General features: G+C 41.4%; 1 protein-coding gene across 6 annotated transcripts in view; it reads left to right on the forward strand.

Annotated features, from left to right (window-relative positions):
* The window catches only part of CNKSR2 (connector enhancer of kinase suppressor of Ras 2), a 227,681-nt gene that overhangs the window by 13,675 nt on the left and 193,875 nt on the right, over positions 1-20,131 (forward strand). For all 6 annotated transcript variants that reach the window (XM_056861670.1, XM_056861672.1, XM_056861671.1 and 3 more), the window contains exon 2: positions 19,322-19,485. In XM_056861670.1, the coding sequence (XP_056717648.1) occupies positions 19,322-19,485 (164 nt within the window). The remainder of the gene's footprint in view (positions 1-19,321; positions 19,486-20,131) is intronic.

Raw genomic sequence — 20,131 nt, forward strand, 5'->3', positions numbered from 1 at the left:
AAGAATTGACATTCTCCCAGAAAACTGGGAGGTCCTTGCAGCTGAAAGACTGTATTATGCAATTTACCTGATTGTCAGTATGCTATTCCAAAGTGGTTGCATTGCTACCCAATACGTAGTTTGCAGATGCATGATTATATGAATAAAAGTTAACATGATGTGACTACAGGGAGAACAGTTTTGATTATGATGATTGCAAGATACAGTACTAATGCAGATTATACTTCTGTCAGATGTGTAATATCTATCTGTGCCCTCTTGCCCAGCTGGTCCGGAGTTTCAGGGTGCCCTGTCATCAATACTCTGATGACACCCAGCTATGTCTTTTGATGGGTGGTTGTCTGGATGCTGCCCCGGATATTTTGGCCAGGTATCTGGAGGTCATGGTGGGATGGTTGAAGCAGAGCCAACTGAAGCTGAATCCCTCGAAGATGAAGGTCCTGCGGCTGGGATGGGGAGATGGGGGTGTGGGCTGTCAGCTCACGGCTCTTGATGGTGTGCAGATAACATTGGTCACCAATATAGCCAAGGTGGCGTTTTACCAGCGTCACCAGATTAGGCTACTGGTGCCCTACCTCTCTTGCCTTGACCTAGCCATGCAGCGGTCACCTCCAGGCTAGACTACTGTAAATCACTCTACTCAGGGCTGCCCTTAAGGCTGCTCCGAAACTTCAACTGGTCCAGCATGCGGCGGCGTGGGTCCTTACAGGGGCCCTGTGGGGGACACATGTCCAACCAGAGCTCTGCCAGCTCCGCTGGCTCCAGATTGAGTACTGGATCAAGTTTAAGATTTTGGTACTGATCTTTAAAGCGCTAAATGGTCTGGGACCATCGTACCTGGGACAGCCTCTCCTGATACACACCCCAAGGAGCATTCTGCTCAGCTGGAGAAAATCTGCTGGTGATCCCTGGCCCAAAAATCATCCAACTGTCCTTGGCCAGGGCCTGTTTGGCTTTGGCCCAAGCCTGGTGGAACACCATGCCCCGCGGGACTTGAAGGAGTTTCACTGGGCCTGTAAAACTGAGCTGTTTCACTGGCATATGGTTGAGGGCAGTGATAGTTTCCACCTGGCTGTCCTCCCCTACTGCTCCCTCTCCCTCCTCCCTTTTCATCTATTTCCCCCTCCTTTACTGTTATTGTTATTTCTTTATTGTTATTATTTAAATCTGAAATTGGCTGCTGCTATGGCCAGAAGGTGCTTGATTTTATTGAGCATATAGAAAGTTAGTTTTAGGGAATGTATGAAATTGTTTTAATGGTTGTAAGCCACCGTGAGCCTGACTTGGTCAGGGAGGGCACCACAGAAATCTAAAAAATAAATAAAATTATGAATTTTGAACAGTTATTTTCGTAGCATTGTGTGCTGCATGCATCATTCATCACAGCGTAAACATATTTACCTATGGTTGGGACATTATGTGGGTGGTAGAGTAGTGATGTTTTTAGTACATATTGTTGAGGATTCTTTACTATGATGCTTTGCATTTTTATTAGTAATAAAGCATATTAGTACATTTTCTTCAACAGACCCTTGCTGACTCAGTTAAAAGCCTTGGGGTTGTATTGGATCCAGCTTTATTACTGGAGAAGCAAGTTAATGCAGCTGCAAAAAAATGTTTTCTACCAACTCAGGCTAGCCCGTAAAATGGCCCCATACCTTGGTACGGCTGACCTGGCTACCTGGATCCATGCCACTAGACTACTGTAAAGCACTGTATATTGGTCTCCCCACAAAATCAACTTGGAAATGCCAAGTGTCCAGAATGCTGTGGCTCGACTGGGACCCAGATGGAGCATGCATATTTACTCCCATTCTGCAGAAGCTCCATTGGTTGCCCATTTGTTGTTGGGCTGAATTTAAGGCATTGACTATCACATGCAAAGCCCTTCATGGCTTGTGTCTATACTGCTGTATATAGCTCATTGTAAGGAGGATCCTATTATGCAACTCTTTTTAAAAACTTTATTTTCATTTTAATAAGATATAAAACATAAACTACACCACAATACAACACCTACAAAACCTGACAAGACTTTACACAGAATAAGAAAAAGAAAATGACTTAGTACTACAATATACCAAGACCTATTTTCTCAGGGTAAACATATCATTTGATATTTAAGTTCCATATATATTCTGTCTTATAATAAAAAATCTAAATATAATAACGTAGACTTTTCTTTATACTAACGTTCTATCCCTGCCTTAATTCAATATCCTATATATAGCCATTATCCAACTATAAAACAAATACATTTTTCTTAATATAGTATTTAGTACTTCAACTTATAATTACTAGAATGTCCATACATAATAACAAATTTTTATATCTTGCTATCTTATAACTAAATGTTTTTTATCTTTCTAAGCATAAAAGAAACATATTTCCCTTTTTAAAAAAATCTTCCTTAGATTTTTTGTGTACTTGGTTGGTCAGCTTAGCCATTACTGCATACTCTGCTAATTTATCTTTCCAGTCTTCAATGCCTGGCCTTTCTTCTGATTTCTACTTTGCTGCAATGACAACTCTTGCTGCTGTTATCATATATCTCGCCAGCTCTTCCAAAAATTTTGGAATGTTGGGTGGTAAAATTCCCAACATCATTTTTGGGTCAAGTGCAAATTTCATCTTCAGGATTTTTTGAATTTCAGAGTGTACATCTTTCCTAAACTTCTTTAGCTTCTTGCATGTCCAACTTCTTTAGCTTCTTGCATCTGTCTCTTTACATTTCCAACAGCGACCTCTCAGTTCATTATTCATCTTTTGAATGCCTTTTGGTGTAAGATACCAGTGAAATAACTTCCTATACCAATTTTCGCTCAAGGACTGACTCGCTGTAAACTTGATGGATTTAGACCACAAATACTCCCACTGTTGCATCATAATCTCCTCTCTGAAGTTCTGCATCCATTGCACCATACAGGGTTTAACTTGTTCAGACTCTGTGTCATACTCTTGTACCACTTAATGTGTCATATTAATAATTATTATTGTGCTTCAGTGATTCCAGACTTCTAAAATCCTTATGCATTGGTTATTGGATGTTCCCATTTTGTTGATTGTACTGACTCACTCTGTGTAATGAGACTCTGTGAGAAAGGTGGATTATAAATAACGTAAATAATAAATAAATATATACAAAAGAAGAAAAGTTGTTTACCTCTATATTCTATGTGAAATAGTGACTTTAAGAACAATGTAAAAGGCACTTTAATTATCTGGATACAGTGTTGAACTTGGATCTGTGAAACTTGAGGTAAAATGCTATCTCTGTCATGGAAATTGCTATTTCAAATGCTATATTTTTTCATCAGGAAGCACTTCTATTCAGGAAAAATCATAAAAAAGATAAGTAAACTGTTACATGTAGGGTTGCCAGGTCCCTCTTCTCCTCTGGTGGGAGGCTTTTGCATTTAAACGCACATGCGCGCCAACTCACACACAGCACTTCCAGTTTAGAACCGGAAGTGCCGCCCCGCAAAGGCCCTTTACCTCTTAGTTTGAGTGGTAAAGCAGCCCTTTACCACTCAAACTAAGAGGTAAAGGCCCCTCACGAGGCGGAACTTCCGGTTCTAAACTGGAAGTGCCGCGCGCGGTATGCACTCATGCGTGCACGTTTGCCCGCCAACCCTCAGGTGGTCAGCGGGCAGAGGGGTCAATTGCCGGGGGTTTGCCTGCCACCAGCGGGCACCTGGCAACCCTAGTTACATGAGATAGTTGTATGTGCATTTATTTAACTGTTTATTCATGCACTGGGAAACTGTGCAGGGAGTTTATAATACTTGTAGTAGCTTATTAGACAATACTTAGCTATAGACTAAAAGACACCTAAGGAAACGTCTCTGTCTGTAAGCCTCACTGAATAAAGTTAACCTTACTTCTGAGTAGACCTGCTTAGTATTGATCCCAAGCATACTTTCTAGCATTATTATAGTGAAGTTTAGCAAAAATATTTTCTAGTTTTTTAAATTGATTATAAAATGAATTATTTCATATATGCTTTATAATTAGTCTTCAAATAATTAGTCTTTAGTCCAATGTATCTTTGAAAGTTTCTGTCCCCTGATGTAGTAATTATTAAATTTTATTCCTATTCTATTCAATTTTATGAGGTTATCTAGTTCACTTTGGTCCTTCTTGATCCTGACTATGCTTCATATCTTGGCAATTGTGTGCAAATTTAAACCTATTCCTGCTGCAATGAATATAGGAATAAAACTGTTCTGAGAATAGGTGCATGGGGTATGCCATTGTCGAGCAAATCCGCACAGACAGAAATCTAGAGCAGCACCAATTATGTGACCATTTGCAAAAGTTGCACAGGGTTACGTAAAGTTTTTCTGTTCCACACATCAGTCTCAGGTGGCATCTCTTCGCAAAGTTTGCAGCAGCAAACATAACACTTCTTCCTTCCTTTGGGAACTAATGAAAATATTGAGTAAAATGGACCCCTAAATATCCCTGAGGGATCCTAGAATGAGATTGTTTAAATGTGATGATTTAATGCTAAGAAATGAACTTATAATAAAAGCACAGAAAGTTAATAAATATAATGAAATATATAATAAAAGCACATACTAGTTAAAATGGATACTAGTCATGATGCATACCTATTCTCTCCAGGATCAGAGGAGCATGCCTATTATCTTAGGTGCTGTGGAGCCACAGGCAGGATGGTGCTGCTGCAGTCGTCTTGCTTGTGGGCTTCCTAGAGTCCCCTGGTTGGCCACTGCGTGAACAGACTGCTGGACTTGATGGGCCTTGGTCTGATCCAGCGGGGCCTTTCTTATGTTCTTATGTTATGTTCTAAAGGCCTATTCTACAGCAGCTAACCAGAAAACATTTGCAATGGCGTATATCTTATTTAATATGCAATAGTATTATCCATGGAAGATTTATTTTAAGTGGTAGTTTAATAGGAGTCCATTGGAGCAAATTTAATATATTCTAAAGTAATAAGGCATCAAACATTCCATACATTACAACATATGGACATTAGGATTTTTCCATGTTTGCTATATGATACCATTAGTTCCATGTGAACATATGGCCCTGTTAGTATAGTATTATGTAGAAAATTTTTAGTTGGCTACATTAGGACTCAAGTCTGACAGATCTTATGTACAACATCCAGGACTACATGCATATATCCCTTTTAAAAAACAAAAGTGAATAAAACTAGAATTGTTTGGCAGAATAGTGGGTGGGAATGTCTGAATTCATCCCAACTCCTCCCCCTGAATACCTTACTGGGAGGATTCTACATTTTAAAAAGGCTATGTATATGAAGCTTTACTGTTGCATTATGCTTGGAAATTGTGTGTGTGTGTAACTTGTTAATATATGTAATTCCTTATCTAACCACACAATTCTGAGTTGAGGGGGGTAGTTAGGGGAAGGCCGGGGCTTCCTGGCCTGAAATTAAAAAGAAAACCAGCAATCTGCACAAACACCCATGAAACCATCTTCTTGTTTTAATTTAATATACTTTGTAAAGGCCTTTGGCTATCTAAAAATAAATATTTACCTTTATCCCGTGAAACCCCCTCCATTCAGTTTCACAGGGCTATGCCAGCTATTTTGCAGGTGCAAGTAGCTGCCTGCAGAAAGGGGCGTTCCCGGGCTGCAAGGGTTTAGGGAGCTGATTGATATCAGCTCCACCCCCAGGAACACCCCTCTGGATGCCGGCGCGTGTATTTGCGCTGGAAAAACGCTGTTGGGAAGACAGTGTTGGCGCGTGATCCTTGCACTGCCGTGTTGCTCCCCGGAGGTGGCGTCTGTGCCACTTTGGACAGTTCAAACGGCATGGATGTTGGCACTATGGTCATGCCAACTCCTAAGCAGCTCCGCCTCTCCACTCAGGATTGTTCTGTAACTTGGAATGTGTATGTGTACACATGCATATTGGGATATGGTTGTAACTGGGGAAATGCATGAATGTTGCCATATTAAGTGACAAAAAATAGTTCATTCTTAAATATTCAGTGTCAGATGTGGTTCTGTGAGTTAGTTCAAGTATATTTTTTGTTAGTTCATCATCTCTGGTTTCGATTGAGCTGTGAACAGCATTGTGGCTGTGCTCTGCTCCGTATTCTACTTTAGCTTCATTATTTGTTTAGCTTGTGTTTTAGCATTTTGGCTGGCTGGCTGGTGCCCACATTATTAAGGAAAGTTAGTTTGTTTTTCTGACTCCCTAAAAAATTCTTTCTTTTACAGCAAGCTTCCGCGAGCTTGATGCTGAAGCAAGAGCTTAGGTTTCTCGTTCCTGAGTAATGCCTATGCAGCCAGTGGGGTAGGGGTTACAGAAACCTACCCCTCCCTCCCTTGTTAGGAATTGGCGGAGTAGAGGGGGTAGAGTGGTGAGAAAAGGAGAGGGTCTTCTTTAAAAATTGATTTGAGAAAGCAAGATTCTACTTTTGCTTCGTCTCTGTTTAATTGTTTTTATCTGCTTCTACTTGCCTCATTGCCTCTCTCAGGTCTTGAAAGGCTTTTTATATAGTTCAAGCTATTTTAATAAGAACTATTATTAACAAGGACTATTGTTAGTTCATCAAGATCTCTCTCTTTGTTTCTGTCACATTTAACCATTCAAGCATACAAAGAAAGTTTTTGAGGACAGCAGGTGAATTTTTGTTCTGGGAGTTAAGATACAGATAGCAAACCTGTTTATAGTGAGAATGTTTTTTAATTGTCAGGATGGATGGGTATAGTTGGTTATACATCTTTATAGAAACAGTTTTAGGAGAAAGTACTCCCAAACGAAAGGCAAGACTTAGTGGCATGGATCACTGGAACAGCATAGTAACTAAGGAGTGTGTTGCATGTATATTCTTGGACTGGTCATTGAATAAGCTTCCAGTATTTTAACCAGTAAAGCACAACTTTTCCCTGGTTCTAAATGGGAGAGGCCACAAAAGAAAAACCTGACATCTTACCAACTCCTGGTTGGGTATTTGATTCGTCACCAATCTCATGTGGGGGGGGGCAGAGTGTGGGTGTGGCTACGTCTTGTGTGAGTCTGTTCCTTCTGCAGACAATAATTAGCTTTGATTGTATTTTCTTAAATCAGCAGCCTAATCCAGGACAGCTTCTTGGCTGAGCTGAAGGTGGTCTCAAATGTGGTTAAGAATCCCCTGGGGAATTTCAACATTCATTCCAAATCTACCTTTTCTGGTTTTGCTGAGGATTCCCAGTTTTTATTGAGCCTTACACATGAAAAGTACACGTTGGGTTGATTTCCTGCCAAAAAACCAGTGGCTTCTTCGTTGAACCAATATCACACAAGATCATTTTCTGCTGAAAACTTCTGTACTTTGACATTCCTCTCCAAAGGTGTAGGGGTCAATTAAGAGGTTCTGCCCTTAGAAACTTACAGATCCTATGGGATTACAGAATGCTCTGGGAGACTGTTAGGAGAATGTCAGTGTTAGCTCTGTAGATGCCTTCATTAGACAGTAAACTGTGCGGTTATAGGGTTTGTCAAAATGAGGCAATAACCAATAACAGGTCACTACAAGTGGGAGACCCTCTAGTACTCATTTTCTCCCTGTATATCCCTCCGCACACCATTCTTGTGATCATTGGGGTCCTACAAGGATCAGTATTGGTACTGGTGCTAGTTAATTTGTTCATAAATGATTTGGAGTTAGGGCTGGGCAGTGTAATGGTCAAATTTGCAGATTATACCAAATTATTCAGGATGGTGAAAACCAAGGCCGATGGTAAAGAGTTACAAGAGGATCGCTCTAAACTGGGTGAGTGGGCAACAATATGGCAAATGATGTTCAGCAAGGTGATTGGAAGAAAAATAATCCTAGTGTAAATATTTGCTTATGGGGTCTGAACTGGCTAAAACAGATTGAAAGAGATTTTGGGATTGTAGTGGAAAGCTCAAAGAAATGCCAACCCAGTGTGTAGTAGCAGGGGAAAAGGCAAACACTTTGCTAGGAATTATGAGAAAAGAGATTGAAAATGAAATGGCCCAATTGTAATTTCCATGTTTAAAGCTATGGTGTGGCCTCATTAGGAATTCGGTGTGCCGTTCTGGTTACCATCAGTTCATTCCTGAGGTTGGGTGCTAAATGGGTTTAGGAGGCAGGAAAGGGCTTGTGCAGGTGCAAATGCCACTTGCGAAGTCTAAACTGGCATGGGCACGGGCACCAGAGGAGTTAGGCTGGTGGATGGGGCAACAGTGAGCACCAACATAGGAGCATTGGTGCAACTACTGCACCAGTGCCAGAACAGCGCTGGGGCCCTTCACTTGTTGAAAGACAGGACAGACTGCGGGATAGAAGCGGTGGTGCCCTAGTTCTGGCTGGAGGGGAGGCATTGGCCCCGGGGGGTTGCGGCTGTCGATCAAAAATCTGCAGCATTCCTGTCTACTGCATTGGGAGCCGCAATCGGCAGATGACTGAGCCCATCAATCCACCACATGCCTGGGGGTGATGCCGCTGTCAGAGAAAACTGCGACAAAGCCTGCTCCTGAGGCCTGCTCCTCCCATGGAACTCCTTGATATAGAAGCATGTTGGGTGTGTGGAGGGGAGCCGCCTCTCAGTTTGCATGCAGTCACGGCGGAGCTTCAAGGCACCACTACAGCCCCCTCCACACCCCCACAGAGGCTCCTCCGGGGATACGCGACCATGCCAGGGGGCATCCCTCCCAGCGATGAGCCTGATGCTAACCCTCACCCATGCCCCACAACCTCACTGTTGCCAGCAAGCTTTGGGGGTGTGTGTGTGGCAGCTGGTGAGTCAGGGGCACATAGTGGCTTGGAGCGAGTGGCCCGCAGAGGCTGCTGCCCCACCCACTTAGATCACCCCTATTCAGCCTTCCAGCCGGCCCCATAAAAACTCCCATCTGGAGCCTGCTGCCCACATCCTCTGTTGGCCTCTGACAGCCTGCCCCCTCCTTTCCCATGAATCTCTCTGGAGCGGGGGCAGGGCACATGGCCTACAACCTCTGCCCCAACCCACACTCCTCCCCACCTTGCCAGTGGCCCACCCCTGCATGTCTGCCTTCCTGCCTTCACACCGCTCGCACGGCCCCGCCCCCATCACCCCAGCGCTTCCACGCCATCCTGCACCACCTATTTATTTTGTGCTTTTTTGCTATTTTCCTTTCCATTCCACACCGCTCCAAACAACTTAGGAGGTGGCCCCACTGCACTGTTGCTCCGCCGCACTTACCCCCAAGCGCTGCTCTCTCCTCCTCAGGAATGAGCTGCATATCTCAAAAAAGATATAGCAGAAGTGGAAAAAGTACAAAGGAGGGCAACCAAGATGATTAGGGGGTTGGATCACCTTTCCTGTGAAGAAAGGCTAGAAACTCTTGGACTTTTCAGTCTAGAAAAAAGATGGCTAAGGGGAGACATGATAGAGATTTATAAAATTATGCATGGGATGGAGAAAGTGAATAGAAGGAGATTTTTCTCCCACTCCCACAATACTAGAACTTGGGGCCACTTGGTCCAAAGCAAAATCCAAAACAAAAAGTCCAGGTTTCTTATTACCAATCATAATAACAGATAATAGTGTGTAAACTTTGATATTCTCCGAAACTCATCATAAAGTGGGATTTTAAAAAAGGAAGGGAGAAAAGGCTATGAATTACATGCTTATTTTGTAAGTTCTGCGATTTACCCAGTATGCTTCCAAGTCAGCACCTTAAGATGATGATTTTAATCCCAAATTTTAGGATCTATTTGGACTTTGTAAGTTTTCGTTGCCAGTATTTGAGTTTGACAACCCAGGTACCATCACAGCAGGTGACCCGAGACTTTTGAAAGCTTACCATAGTGGTTTAGAGTCCTCATGGTTTGGAATCCTTCAGGGCGTGTCTGAAGACAAACCAGGCCTGGGGCTGCTTGAACAATACAGCAGCTATTGGCCTCGGTCAGGGCATGGATGTGGACTGGCTTGCTCATGGTCACCCTAGTTTCTTCTCTTATGACTGGTTAACTGCCAGTCGCCACTGCTGTCATTTGGTCACCACTGCTGTCATTTGGTCACCACTGCTGTGAGGAGGCTTGGGAGGTCGCCAGAGCATCTTCAGTTGGGCTTCAGAGAGGTTTGGGCAACCCTGGGCCCTTGTGGCATGAATCGGTAAGCATCAGACGGATTCAGAGATTTCTGCCTTCTGAGAATCTCCAGAGCTGTGGAAACTTTCCAGCTAGGACTTCAGCCCAGGAGCTGTACAGTTCCTTGAACTGGGCCGACTTTCTGTATGCCCTGTTCCCTCACCTTTTAGTGCACTGAAGAGTGGACTATTAGCCAGGGCGACAGGAGAGATTACCATTGTGAGGAGGGCTGCGAAGATCTGGTAGGCAGAGAGCCCTGTTGTTGATGGCTAGAGCAAGGTTAGTGGTGGGCTTGTGACGAAGCCACAATAACATCTTATAGGACATTTATAAAAGCCTATGAGATGAGCTCAAGGTTGACTCAGCCTTCCATCCTTCCGAGGTCGGTGAAATGAGTACCCAGCTTGCTGGGGGTAAAGGGAAGATGACTGGGGAAGGCAGTGGCAAACCACCCCGCAAACAAAAGTCTGCCTTGGAAACGTCGGGATGTGACGTCACCCCATGGGTCAGGAATGACCCGGTGCTTGCACAGGGGACCTTTACCTTTACCTTTATGAGATGGCAGTGAAGGCTGCTAAGAGGGATTGTTATGCATAACCCCACTGGGACCCCAGGGCCAACAAGGGAGAGCAGGAGAGACTCTGAAGGAGTCTAAGAGGGGCACATACCTGCAGGAAAGGGTGGTGGGGGAGCGGGGGCCAACCAATAAATCCTCTTCCCTCTCTGCCTGGCCACAGCGAGCCCATGCTGACCCCACCCCCTCCCAGCAGGCAGCCCATCAAGGACACCAGCTGCTTAGCTGTGGAGGAAACCAGAGGAATGCCATCAATCTCCTGGGGTGAATGGCAGAGAGGGAGAGAAGGAAAGACAGCGCAGGCAAGCAATTCACAAGGAGCACCAGGGCAAAAGGCAGTAACTGGAAAGGAAAAATGATGGGAAAAGGGGAACACCTGGGAGAAAGGGTGGGGACAGAAAAGGAACAAGGGGTGGAGATTAGGGAAATGGGATAAATGGAGGAGGGACGGGCCAGCCGAGGAGGATGGACAAAGAGCCTGGAACTCAGAGAGACTGCCAGGCAAATGTCCAGGGCAGGAGAGACACCAGGAGATGTATCCAGTGTCGCTGCCCACTCTGAGGCTGACCCTGCAGAGAGAGGGAGAAGGTAACAGGACTGAGGCAATGGAGAAAAGCCCTGGAGGTGGCGCTCAGGCACACATTGCATTAAAAATTGCCATATGCCCATCTCATTTAGCTATGTATGCAAGAGAACAATAGCTTCCTACAATGATGTAAGTGTTTCATTTTTCCTCTTCGGTTCTTTAAAAATTCCCTGGCAATTTTGCATAATCTATTGAAAGGGCAGAATATATCTACACACATTGTGCCACAGGATGGTAAATTGGCTTGTGTACTTTTTTCTTGGAGTGGGTTTTGTGCAAGAGAAGAATCCTTTATACTTCTCTGTAGAAGGAATCATAAATACAGTTTACTGCAGTGTATAAGTGATAAGTGAATTACTGATATACTGAAGGAAGCAATTATAACATTTGGTACCTACTGTATGAATTAAAGTTGTGGTATTGTTAATGAACATTAGTTTCTCCCTAGGTATTTGATGACATTTTCACCTAATTTGTTTTCAGTCTCATATATTTTTTAAAAACCCTTTGAAAACAGTTATTTGTGTTATATTTATATTCATCAGTTAAGATGGCCTAAATAATTCTGGATTATTATGATTGGGTTAGTACTGTTTCTTCATTAAAATCTGGAAGCTAATTGGTATATTATGGCTTGAACCTTTGTAGGCAAGCAGTTGGCTTCTCAGATGCTACAGTCAATATGGCTGTTCTAGTATTCTATTTGGTACTTTTTCCCCCATTTTACCATATGAAGTTACATGCAGTGCAGTCTTTCTAGGAAGTAATCACCACTAAATAGATTTGAGTAGGATTCTGAAGAGACAGAAACAATGAGGACTGAGAGCCACTGATGGCTAGCTAGACGCTGAAAGATTGTTTGCACAGCTGCATCTTGGAAATGACCAAATCATGAATCAACAGTTGGCGAAAATGAATAGCTGCAATACTAGATTTGCTAGACAGTGCTTGGACTGTTGCATTTACTAAGTCAAACCTTTTTTCCCTATTTCCCATTATGCTCAGAAATAATTTATACTTTAGTCCTGCTAACTGATAAAATAACTGCTTCATGAACAAGGCAAAATTCATAGTGCCATAAATGTAACATATTACTGTGTAAGTAATATATACATATAATATTTAATTGTGTTTAATATGTTTAAATTTTCATTGATTATGAAGACCAAAATCTATCTATGCTGAGCGATTACACTCTGTGTAATCCGCCCTTACTCCTAGTGAGAAAGGCGGACTATGAATAATGTAAATAAAATAAAATACTTTTGTAATCAAATTGGACTTCAGTGTAGTAATTAAATTAAGGACATGCGAAGAGCATCAAGCTTTCGTATACACGGAGTTGCTCAAGAGTAGTATTAATTTATGGCACTAATTTAATACAGCTATTCCAAAAGACAGCTATTTCTTTCCTGGCAAGCATTTAGTACGTGCTTGAAGAACAGAATTTAATGTCTCAAGTATGTTTTGAAGAATGAAGCTAGGCTGTGTCCTAAACATATATAGGTTGAGTATCCCTTATCCAAAATGCTTGGGACCAGAAGTATTTCAGATCTTTCTGTATTTTGAAATACTTGCATATACATAATGAGATAACTTGGAGATGGCACGAAATTCATTTATGTTTTACGTACACCTTATACACATAGCCTGAAGGTAATTTTATACAATATTTTTAATTTGTGCATGTGGGGCATCATGGGAAATCTGCTGTTGATGCAAACAGTTTGCATACATGCCATTTTATTACCCTTTGTGGGCACTCAAAATTATTGGATTTTGGAGTATTTTGGATATCGGATTTCCAGATAAGGGATACTCAACCTGTAGTTTTATTTCACACATATATACAAAGCTAAATCTCAGTCTGTGATTATGGAGGTAACAGTTTTTGGTCATCATAAGCTGGTAGAGCTGCGCTTATGCGTGTGGCGTGGTTAAGAGCGGCAGACTCTAATTTGGAGAACCAGGTTTGATTCTCCATTCCTCCACATGAAGCCTGGTGGGTGACCTTGGGCTAGTCACAGTTCTCTCAGAACTCCCTCAGCCCCTCTTACCTCCCAAGGTGTCTGTAGTGGGGAGGGGAAGGGAAGGTGATTGTAAGCCGCTTTGAGCCTCCTTAAAGGTAGAGAAAAGGGGGGTATAAAAACCAACTCTTCTTCTGTTGGCGCAAAGGATGGTCTGCACATTACACTTATGTTGAAATATGTCTATGTGTATTTTCTGTCTGTCATTCTCTGTAAAGAACATAGACACTTGGGGAAGTTACTGGAGCTTCACTATGGAGGTTGTTTTGTGTTCATTTTTTTCCTGCCCCTCAATTTCTCGAAGTTGCAGGTTGTGGCTGAGGGTGGGTGGGTAGGGGGTACGCTCTGCAAGCAGGCTAATGGACACAAATCCTGAGAATAGTTCAGTGAATAGAGTACATGATTTGCATTTATATCTGGTTATAATTTCTACTGAAATTTTTAGTTAGGTATGCATTTCAGAAGTGGAAAGATTTTTTTGTCTTGGGGAACTGCTGCTAATTAGAGAAGACAGAGTATGGCTAGATGGAAGAATGGCCTAAGGCAGCTTCATGTGTATTGTATAGTTTGTTAAAATGGCCATTTCTGGGTGTAAAAGATCTTGTCACTGTGGTTTGTGCCCTGGTAACAGGGTGGATATAAACCAATGATATATTTTTAATTTAAATTGGATTTTTAAAATTTAAATCAGATTTTTAAAAATAAAATGCTTTTTGAGAAAAAAATCTATTTAAGATACATTATAGTCCAAATAATGAAATAAGGATTCATTTTTAATTATGTAATATGAGGCTGTATATTCATGCAGTGTTTAAATTTTTTGATACATGAATTCCAGTAAACCATTCACAATGTTATGCTCCTCCAGAGGTTTCTGTACAGTTATTCTGGGCAGTTTTTCAATCTAGAAGATATTATCACAGATGCTTGGTTTTGCAGTTCTCAAAACTGTGAATTTGTGTGTGCAGAGAGATCATGACTCTTCTTTACAGCAAAAATGTTATAAAATAGAGTTGAGAAAAAGATCTCAATCCCATTGTTCCATTGCAAATGTATCTACACAGAATCAACTCCTTACCTGTTAAGTGCTAAGTTTAAAGAAATTCAATGAATAGAGTTTGTTTGGAGTGGAATAGATCTGCACAAGGAGCTAAGTGTGAGGAGAGAGGGGCAAGCAGTAAAAATTAAAGTGAAACCTTTTGAGCAGAATATTCCAGAAGTCTTGTGATATTTGTGTGTATAGCCTGAGGTTTATCATTTTATTCTCTCCCCGGAGGAGAAAATCTATAATGGCAGCAGGCTGTAAAAGAGACCCAGTTTGGGAATATTTTAATGAAGTTTCTCTACCTATGGATAAGGCATGCATGCAAAATACAAACATTGCAACAAAGAAATGCAAGACCTGATGGCTCAAATGAAACTGGAGATAGTTCACCTCACAATAATTTCATAATTATCTATGTATTTTGAACAGTATAAGCAAATCACTAATTTTTTATTTAAGTGTTAAACTAATCTGAAAAGTTATTATTCTGAAAATGAAACCTTCATCTGGTTGTAAATATTAAGATAATCCTAGTGAGAATGAGTCTATGCAGAAAACCATCATTTAAATCTAGTCTTACTGACTAGTGATTTTAATCCTGATTTAAATTGATTTGATTTAAACCAAATCCACCCTGCCTGGTAATGTCTAGATTAGATTTTGATCTTCTGTACATAGGGCTGCTCTTGAAGACTGTCTAGAAGTTGCAATTGGCACAGAATGCTATAGCCAGAATGTTGAATGGAGTGGGTCGTAGGGACCATATGACTCCAGTCTTGTTGCACCTACACTGGCTTCTGGGCTCAGTTTAGTTCAAGGCTTTAAAGCTCTGTGTGGCCTGAGACCAACATACTGCTTTCTTCTATACAAGCCTACACCTGCTCTCTCCGGTCATTCTCGGAGGCCGTACTTCAGTTGGCTCTGCCATCTGAGGCTAGATGGGTGGCGGCCCAAGAAAGGGCCTTCTCTGCTGTGGCATCAAACATTGGAACTCTCTGCCCAGGAAGATTTGTCTGTCTCACTCTATCAATGTCATCCGCCAGTGAATAAAGACTTTTTTGTTTCGTTTTCCATACTCCCAGTAATGGTTATTGGCCCTTATTGTGTTGCTTGTTTGCTTGTGTGTTTTTATTTGAATTTTATCATTTTAACTGTATTTTTTAATTGTTTAAATGTTCTTTGTTCACTATCTTGTGGACCCTGATTGGGTGGCTTTAAAATGTTTTAAATAAATTAAGTGTGTCCAGTATAGCGAAGGAGATCTGTTAGTTCTGGACAAATCTATGAATGCTATAATTGTGTTTATAGTCTTCAGTGTCCCATTGTGGTCAGAAAAAGGCTCCCATGTTCATATAATCTTGGTTATCAGTGATTGGCATATAAAGTGACAAGATGTTTGTAAATATTAGTGGATGGTGCCATTTCTGCACCAAGGTTTTGCAACAGTTTATTAGATGGTTTATTTTCTTGTGTCTGCACCATTTTCCCTCCGTTTGGTATTGTAAAATGGTTTGAATTCACTAAATGACTGTTATCTGCAGACACTAATATGATGGTGGTTTCCTTTTCTCCATTTTAAAGACTACTTTCCCTGAGGTGCAGACATTTTTTATTCGCTGTTCAGTTCTCCGTCCCTCCTTTGTCTCCACCCAACACCCACTGTGTAGCCCATATCCCCTCTCCTCTCATCCCAGCAGCCATTTTCTGCTCTTATAATTTTTTTTAATTAAATGCACCAGATCTACTGGCGTTAGAATATTGGATGAGCCGAGCCCCAACTTGTGCAGGGGTCTCTATTTTTATTTTGCCCTGGTTTTATTTGTCCTTGATATTTGTTTAATCCGCGAGGGTGGGCTCAGGTTTAGGCAAGGCAGGTGGCCGAATCCCCATTTCTGCTTTGCTCCTGGAGCTGTTCTCTGAAGCGGGCATGAGCGAAGGCTCGCCTGTGACTGGCACAAAGTACTCCGCCGCTGGGTCAGAGCAGCTCTGTCCCTCTCTTTGTGTGCCTCCTTTTGTTAACCCTTTCCCCAGATCGCACTGCTTTGCTGCTGCCACTCCATCCAGCAAAGCAAAACTGACCCATCTGGTCAAAGCTGTCTTGGCAGGATGTTACATCTCCTGAATATGTAACTTTATTCAGCTCCATAGAGATCCAAGTTTGGGTTTGCACAGATCGTGCTACAAAATCATTTAACAGCAGAGAGGAAGGTGGCTCTTTGATTGCTTCAGGGGGGAGTGGCTGCAGCCAAGCACAGCGCACCATTGTTGCTTCGCTGAAGCAGATATGCAGGAACAAAAAGGGGGGAGCCAGGGGAGCATCCAGCACATCCACAACATCATGAATGATACGACACCCCCCCCCCCCCATTTTTGTTGTCATTATTGAAAGTATGGACAAGGTGAAATGTTTTCAAGAAGAAAAAATACAATGGTGTGATGACAAAAACTTTGAATTCGCAACCAAACCTCTAAGATTAACCACAGAGATAATCTCTTATAAGTTTTTGGTGTGGAAACAGCTATTGTTTTGGCCTGGCCAGAGTGTCTAATTGCAATGTGGGATTGGGAAATTAATTTTCTGTTCAAGTGGTATGGGACTTGGGGGTGGGGTGGATAGACTTCTTACCCTTGTAGCATATAGATTGGCTCACTATCCTGATTCCTTGTCATCTGAAGCTACTTGCTGTCCAAGCTTCCTCTCAGTGCAGCTTATTATAGAATGGATACGAATTAGTACTAACCTACTGTCCAAACTGGCAAAACCTTTCTATGAAAAAAGTTTTAAAATAAAAGGCTACAAAAGGGGGGGTGCTATTTCAGGAATTATGGGATAACATGCAATGCAAAGTAGTATTTTTTGCCTCCTTCAAAAATGGAAGTTGCTCTTTAAATGAGTTGATGTGCAGCAAGATGCTAACACAGTCAGTTCCTCTTGGCAAATCACAGCACATAACATTTAAGAGATCATCAACTATGCCAATGTATTTTGGTTGATCCCAATTACATGGGTTTTGTCTTTAGATTTTGCTTTGCAGTAACATAACCACTTGGATCCTCTATGTAGATTCAGAATTTGATGAATTATTTCAAACAATTGCTTGGTTGATATCCTAGAAGGATTTATAGCATATAATATGATGAAAGTATGGCTGTATTTTCTTGCACTGATTCATTATGGAATATTTTGTCTTTGTGCTTTTCTGTTGTATTTTAGTTCTTTAGTAGTTTCATTCCGAAGGTTGAAAACGTTTGAGAATGTGGCTCCTTGCATTTAATTACTTACAGTCTAGCTCCCAACCTATTTGCTTACAGTACTAATCACTTGTATTTTTGAACATGTCAGCATTTCTAGTGCAAGAAGCCACAGCTTTGGACTGAATAATAGAGTACTTGTGTCTGAATTGCTTGTGAAATCTCTCTGATTTCTCTGCCAAATTTTCCATATGCTAAAGGAGTTTAATTGATTTAGGTAATGAGCTGGTAAACTTTAGGAAAAAGTCAGGCTTAGCAATACTATTTATTTATTTAAAATATTTTTATGAACCTTTCCGCATGATCAAGGTTCCCAAGGCAGCGAACATAAAAAACATTAAAACATTTGAGCAATTTAAAATAGTTGAAATGATAAAATAATTCAATTAAACACATAAACAACACTAGAAGGAACACCAGTAACAGTTAACTGGGTCTATGCTGGAAGAAATGAAAAATATTCTGTAACCTACTCTTTTTATATGGTCCTGTCTTATGCTCTTTGAAAGCAAACAGGAGGATGAAAGAAAAACAAATTCATTTGGGGTATGAATGAGATTATGTAGGAGTTTTTTTTCCTGTATCTAAATTAAGTAACATCTAGAAATATTAAATGGCAAGAGTCACTGGAAAAGACAGTCATGCTAGGAAAAGTTGAGGGCAGCAGGAAAAGAGGAAGACCCAACAAGAGATGGATGGACTCAATAAAGGAAATCATAGCCCTCAATTTGCAAGACCTGAACAAGGCTGTCAAAGATAGGACATTGTGGAGGACTTTCATTCATAGGGTCGCCATGAGTCGGAAGCGACTTGACACACACACACACACACACACACACACACACAAATATTAAATATGCTTTACTAGCTTTTGTTCTTAACTGTGTTTTAGTTTGTGTGTGTGGTTTTTTTTCTAAAGTTTGGTATGAAATCATTCCTTTTATGTATTTATTACATTTTTAGCTTTGTAAAGTCTGGTTGCATGCAACATGCATGTATTGTTTGGTATTTAGAACTGCATAGGTAAAATAAAATGGCATTCACAGTTTAAATAGCTAGCTCAAAGTATGTAGGGCTCAATCTAGCTGAACCAAAGCACTTTTAATCCCATTGAACTCAATAGGAAAGATTTAAGCTCTTGTAGCATAGGATGGGGGAGGATAATTACCTTGCTGATCTCTTAACCATGATTAACAGGCTGGAAACAGGCCATGTATTTGTGCAGTTCCTCCCTTCTCTGCTTTCTGTTACAAAATTTCTCCTCCTTTCTCTTATTAGTACTAAGAATAATATAATGTGTTTATACTGATGGTAGCTATGGTTAGTGTTAACCAAGTTTAGCTCTTGTTCAGAGTTTGAACGGAGGTGGTTTTGAGGTGATTTGAGGGCTGCCACAAGGTCAAGGAATTCTTCTTTCAGCTAGGGATACCAACCTACTGATGGGGCTGGGAGTTCTCCTGGAATTACAAATGATCTCCACTTCCTGGAGGAAATGGCAGCTTTTGAGGGCAGAACCTATGTCATCATATCCATTCTACCAATTCTATCCTCCTCAGGTGCCACCTCTAAATCTGCAGGCATTTCCCAAGCTTGAGTCGGCAGCCCTGTTTTCAACCCAAGTTCAATATTGTAAGGGTTGTAAAAAGGCATAGCTTTGTCTCTGGTCTATGTCCTGTCCTGCTCTGTGCCTCTTGATCCCTAGCCCTTATTTAATACTTGAAATTTTTGCTTTTTGTGTTCTTTTGTGTATTTGTTTAGGCCTTGATGACTGCTTGCAGCAGTATATCAAGAATTTTGAAAGAGAGAAGATTGGTGGGGACCAACTACTACGTATCACTCACCAGGAACTGGAGGATCTGGGAGTTACTCGAATTGGGCATCAAGAACTTATCTTGGAAGCAGTTGATTTGCTCTGTGCTTTGGTAAGCTGCTTTGGGATATAAGGGAGGAAGCATGTGGTATGTTTTGAAATAATAAAACCTGGGAACTGCCTAAGTATATGAAATGTAACTGTACTGGTAAAAATGCATTGCAATGTAAGCAACAGCATTAGAAAGGTAAGCATTTTAAATTTTAACACATTTACCTTTGTTTAGTATTTTCTCAAACAGAAATGTATTTGTAAAGTGCTGTCAAGTCGCGGCTGACTTATGGCAACCCAGTAGGGTTTTTAAGGCAAGAGACTTGTTTGCCAGTGCCTTCCTCTGCATAGTGATCTTGGTATTCCTTGGTGGCCTCCCATCCAAGTAATAACCAGGGCCAACCTTGTTTAGCTACTGAGATCTGGGTCATTTATGCATGGTTGCTTTAACCTCCTTTATTCCCCGTTTCAGCCAGGATCAAAGTAACCCGGGTTGGGGGAAACTGTATGCATTGGCTGGAATGATCAGGGACAAAACTGTGTGCTAACGGAGGCATGAATACAGAAAAGCAGTCTCCCAAGTTCAAATCAAATCCCACCCCTTTAAATGCTGCTCTGTAATTGGCTGACTTCGCAACTCACCCTGAGAGAAGACTTCCTTCCCCCCCAGACCCAACTGCCACATAAAAAAGCATTTTAAGAACAAA

Source organism: Euleptes europaea, chromosome 16 (assembly GCF_029931775.1).
Source record: "Euleptes europaea isolate rEulEur1 chromosome 16, rEulEur1.hap1, whole genome shotgun sequence".
Lineage (NCBI taxonomy): Eukaryota > Metazoa > Chordata > Lepidosauria > Squamata > Sphaerodactylidae > Euleptes > Euleptes europaea.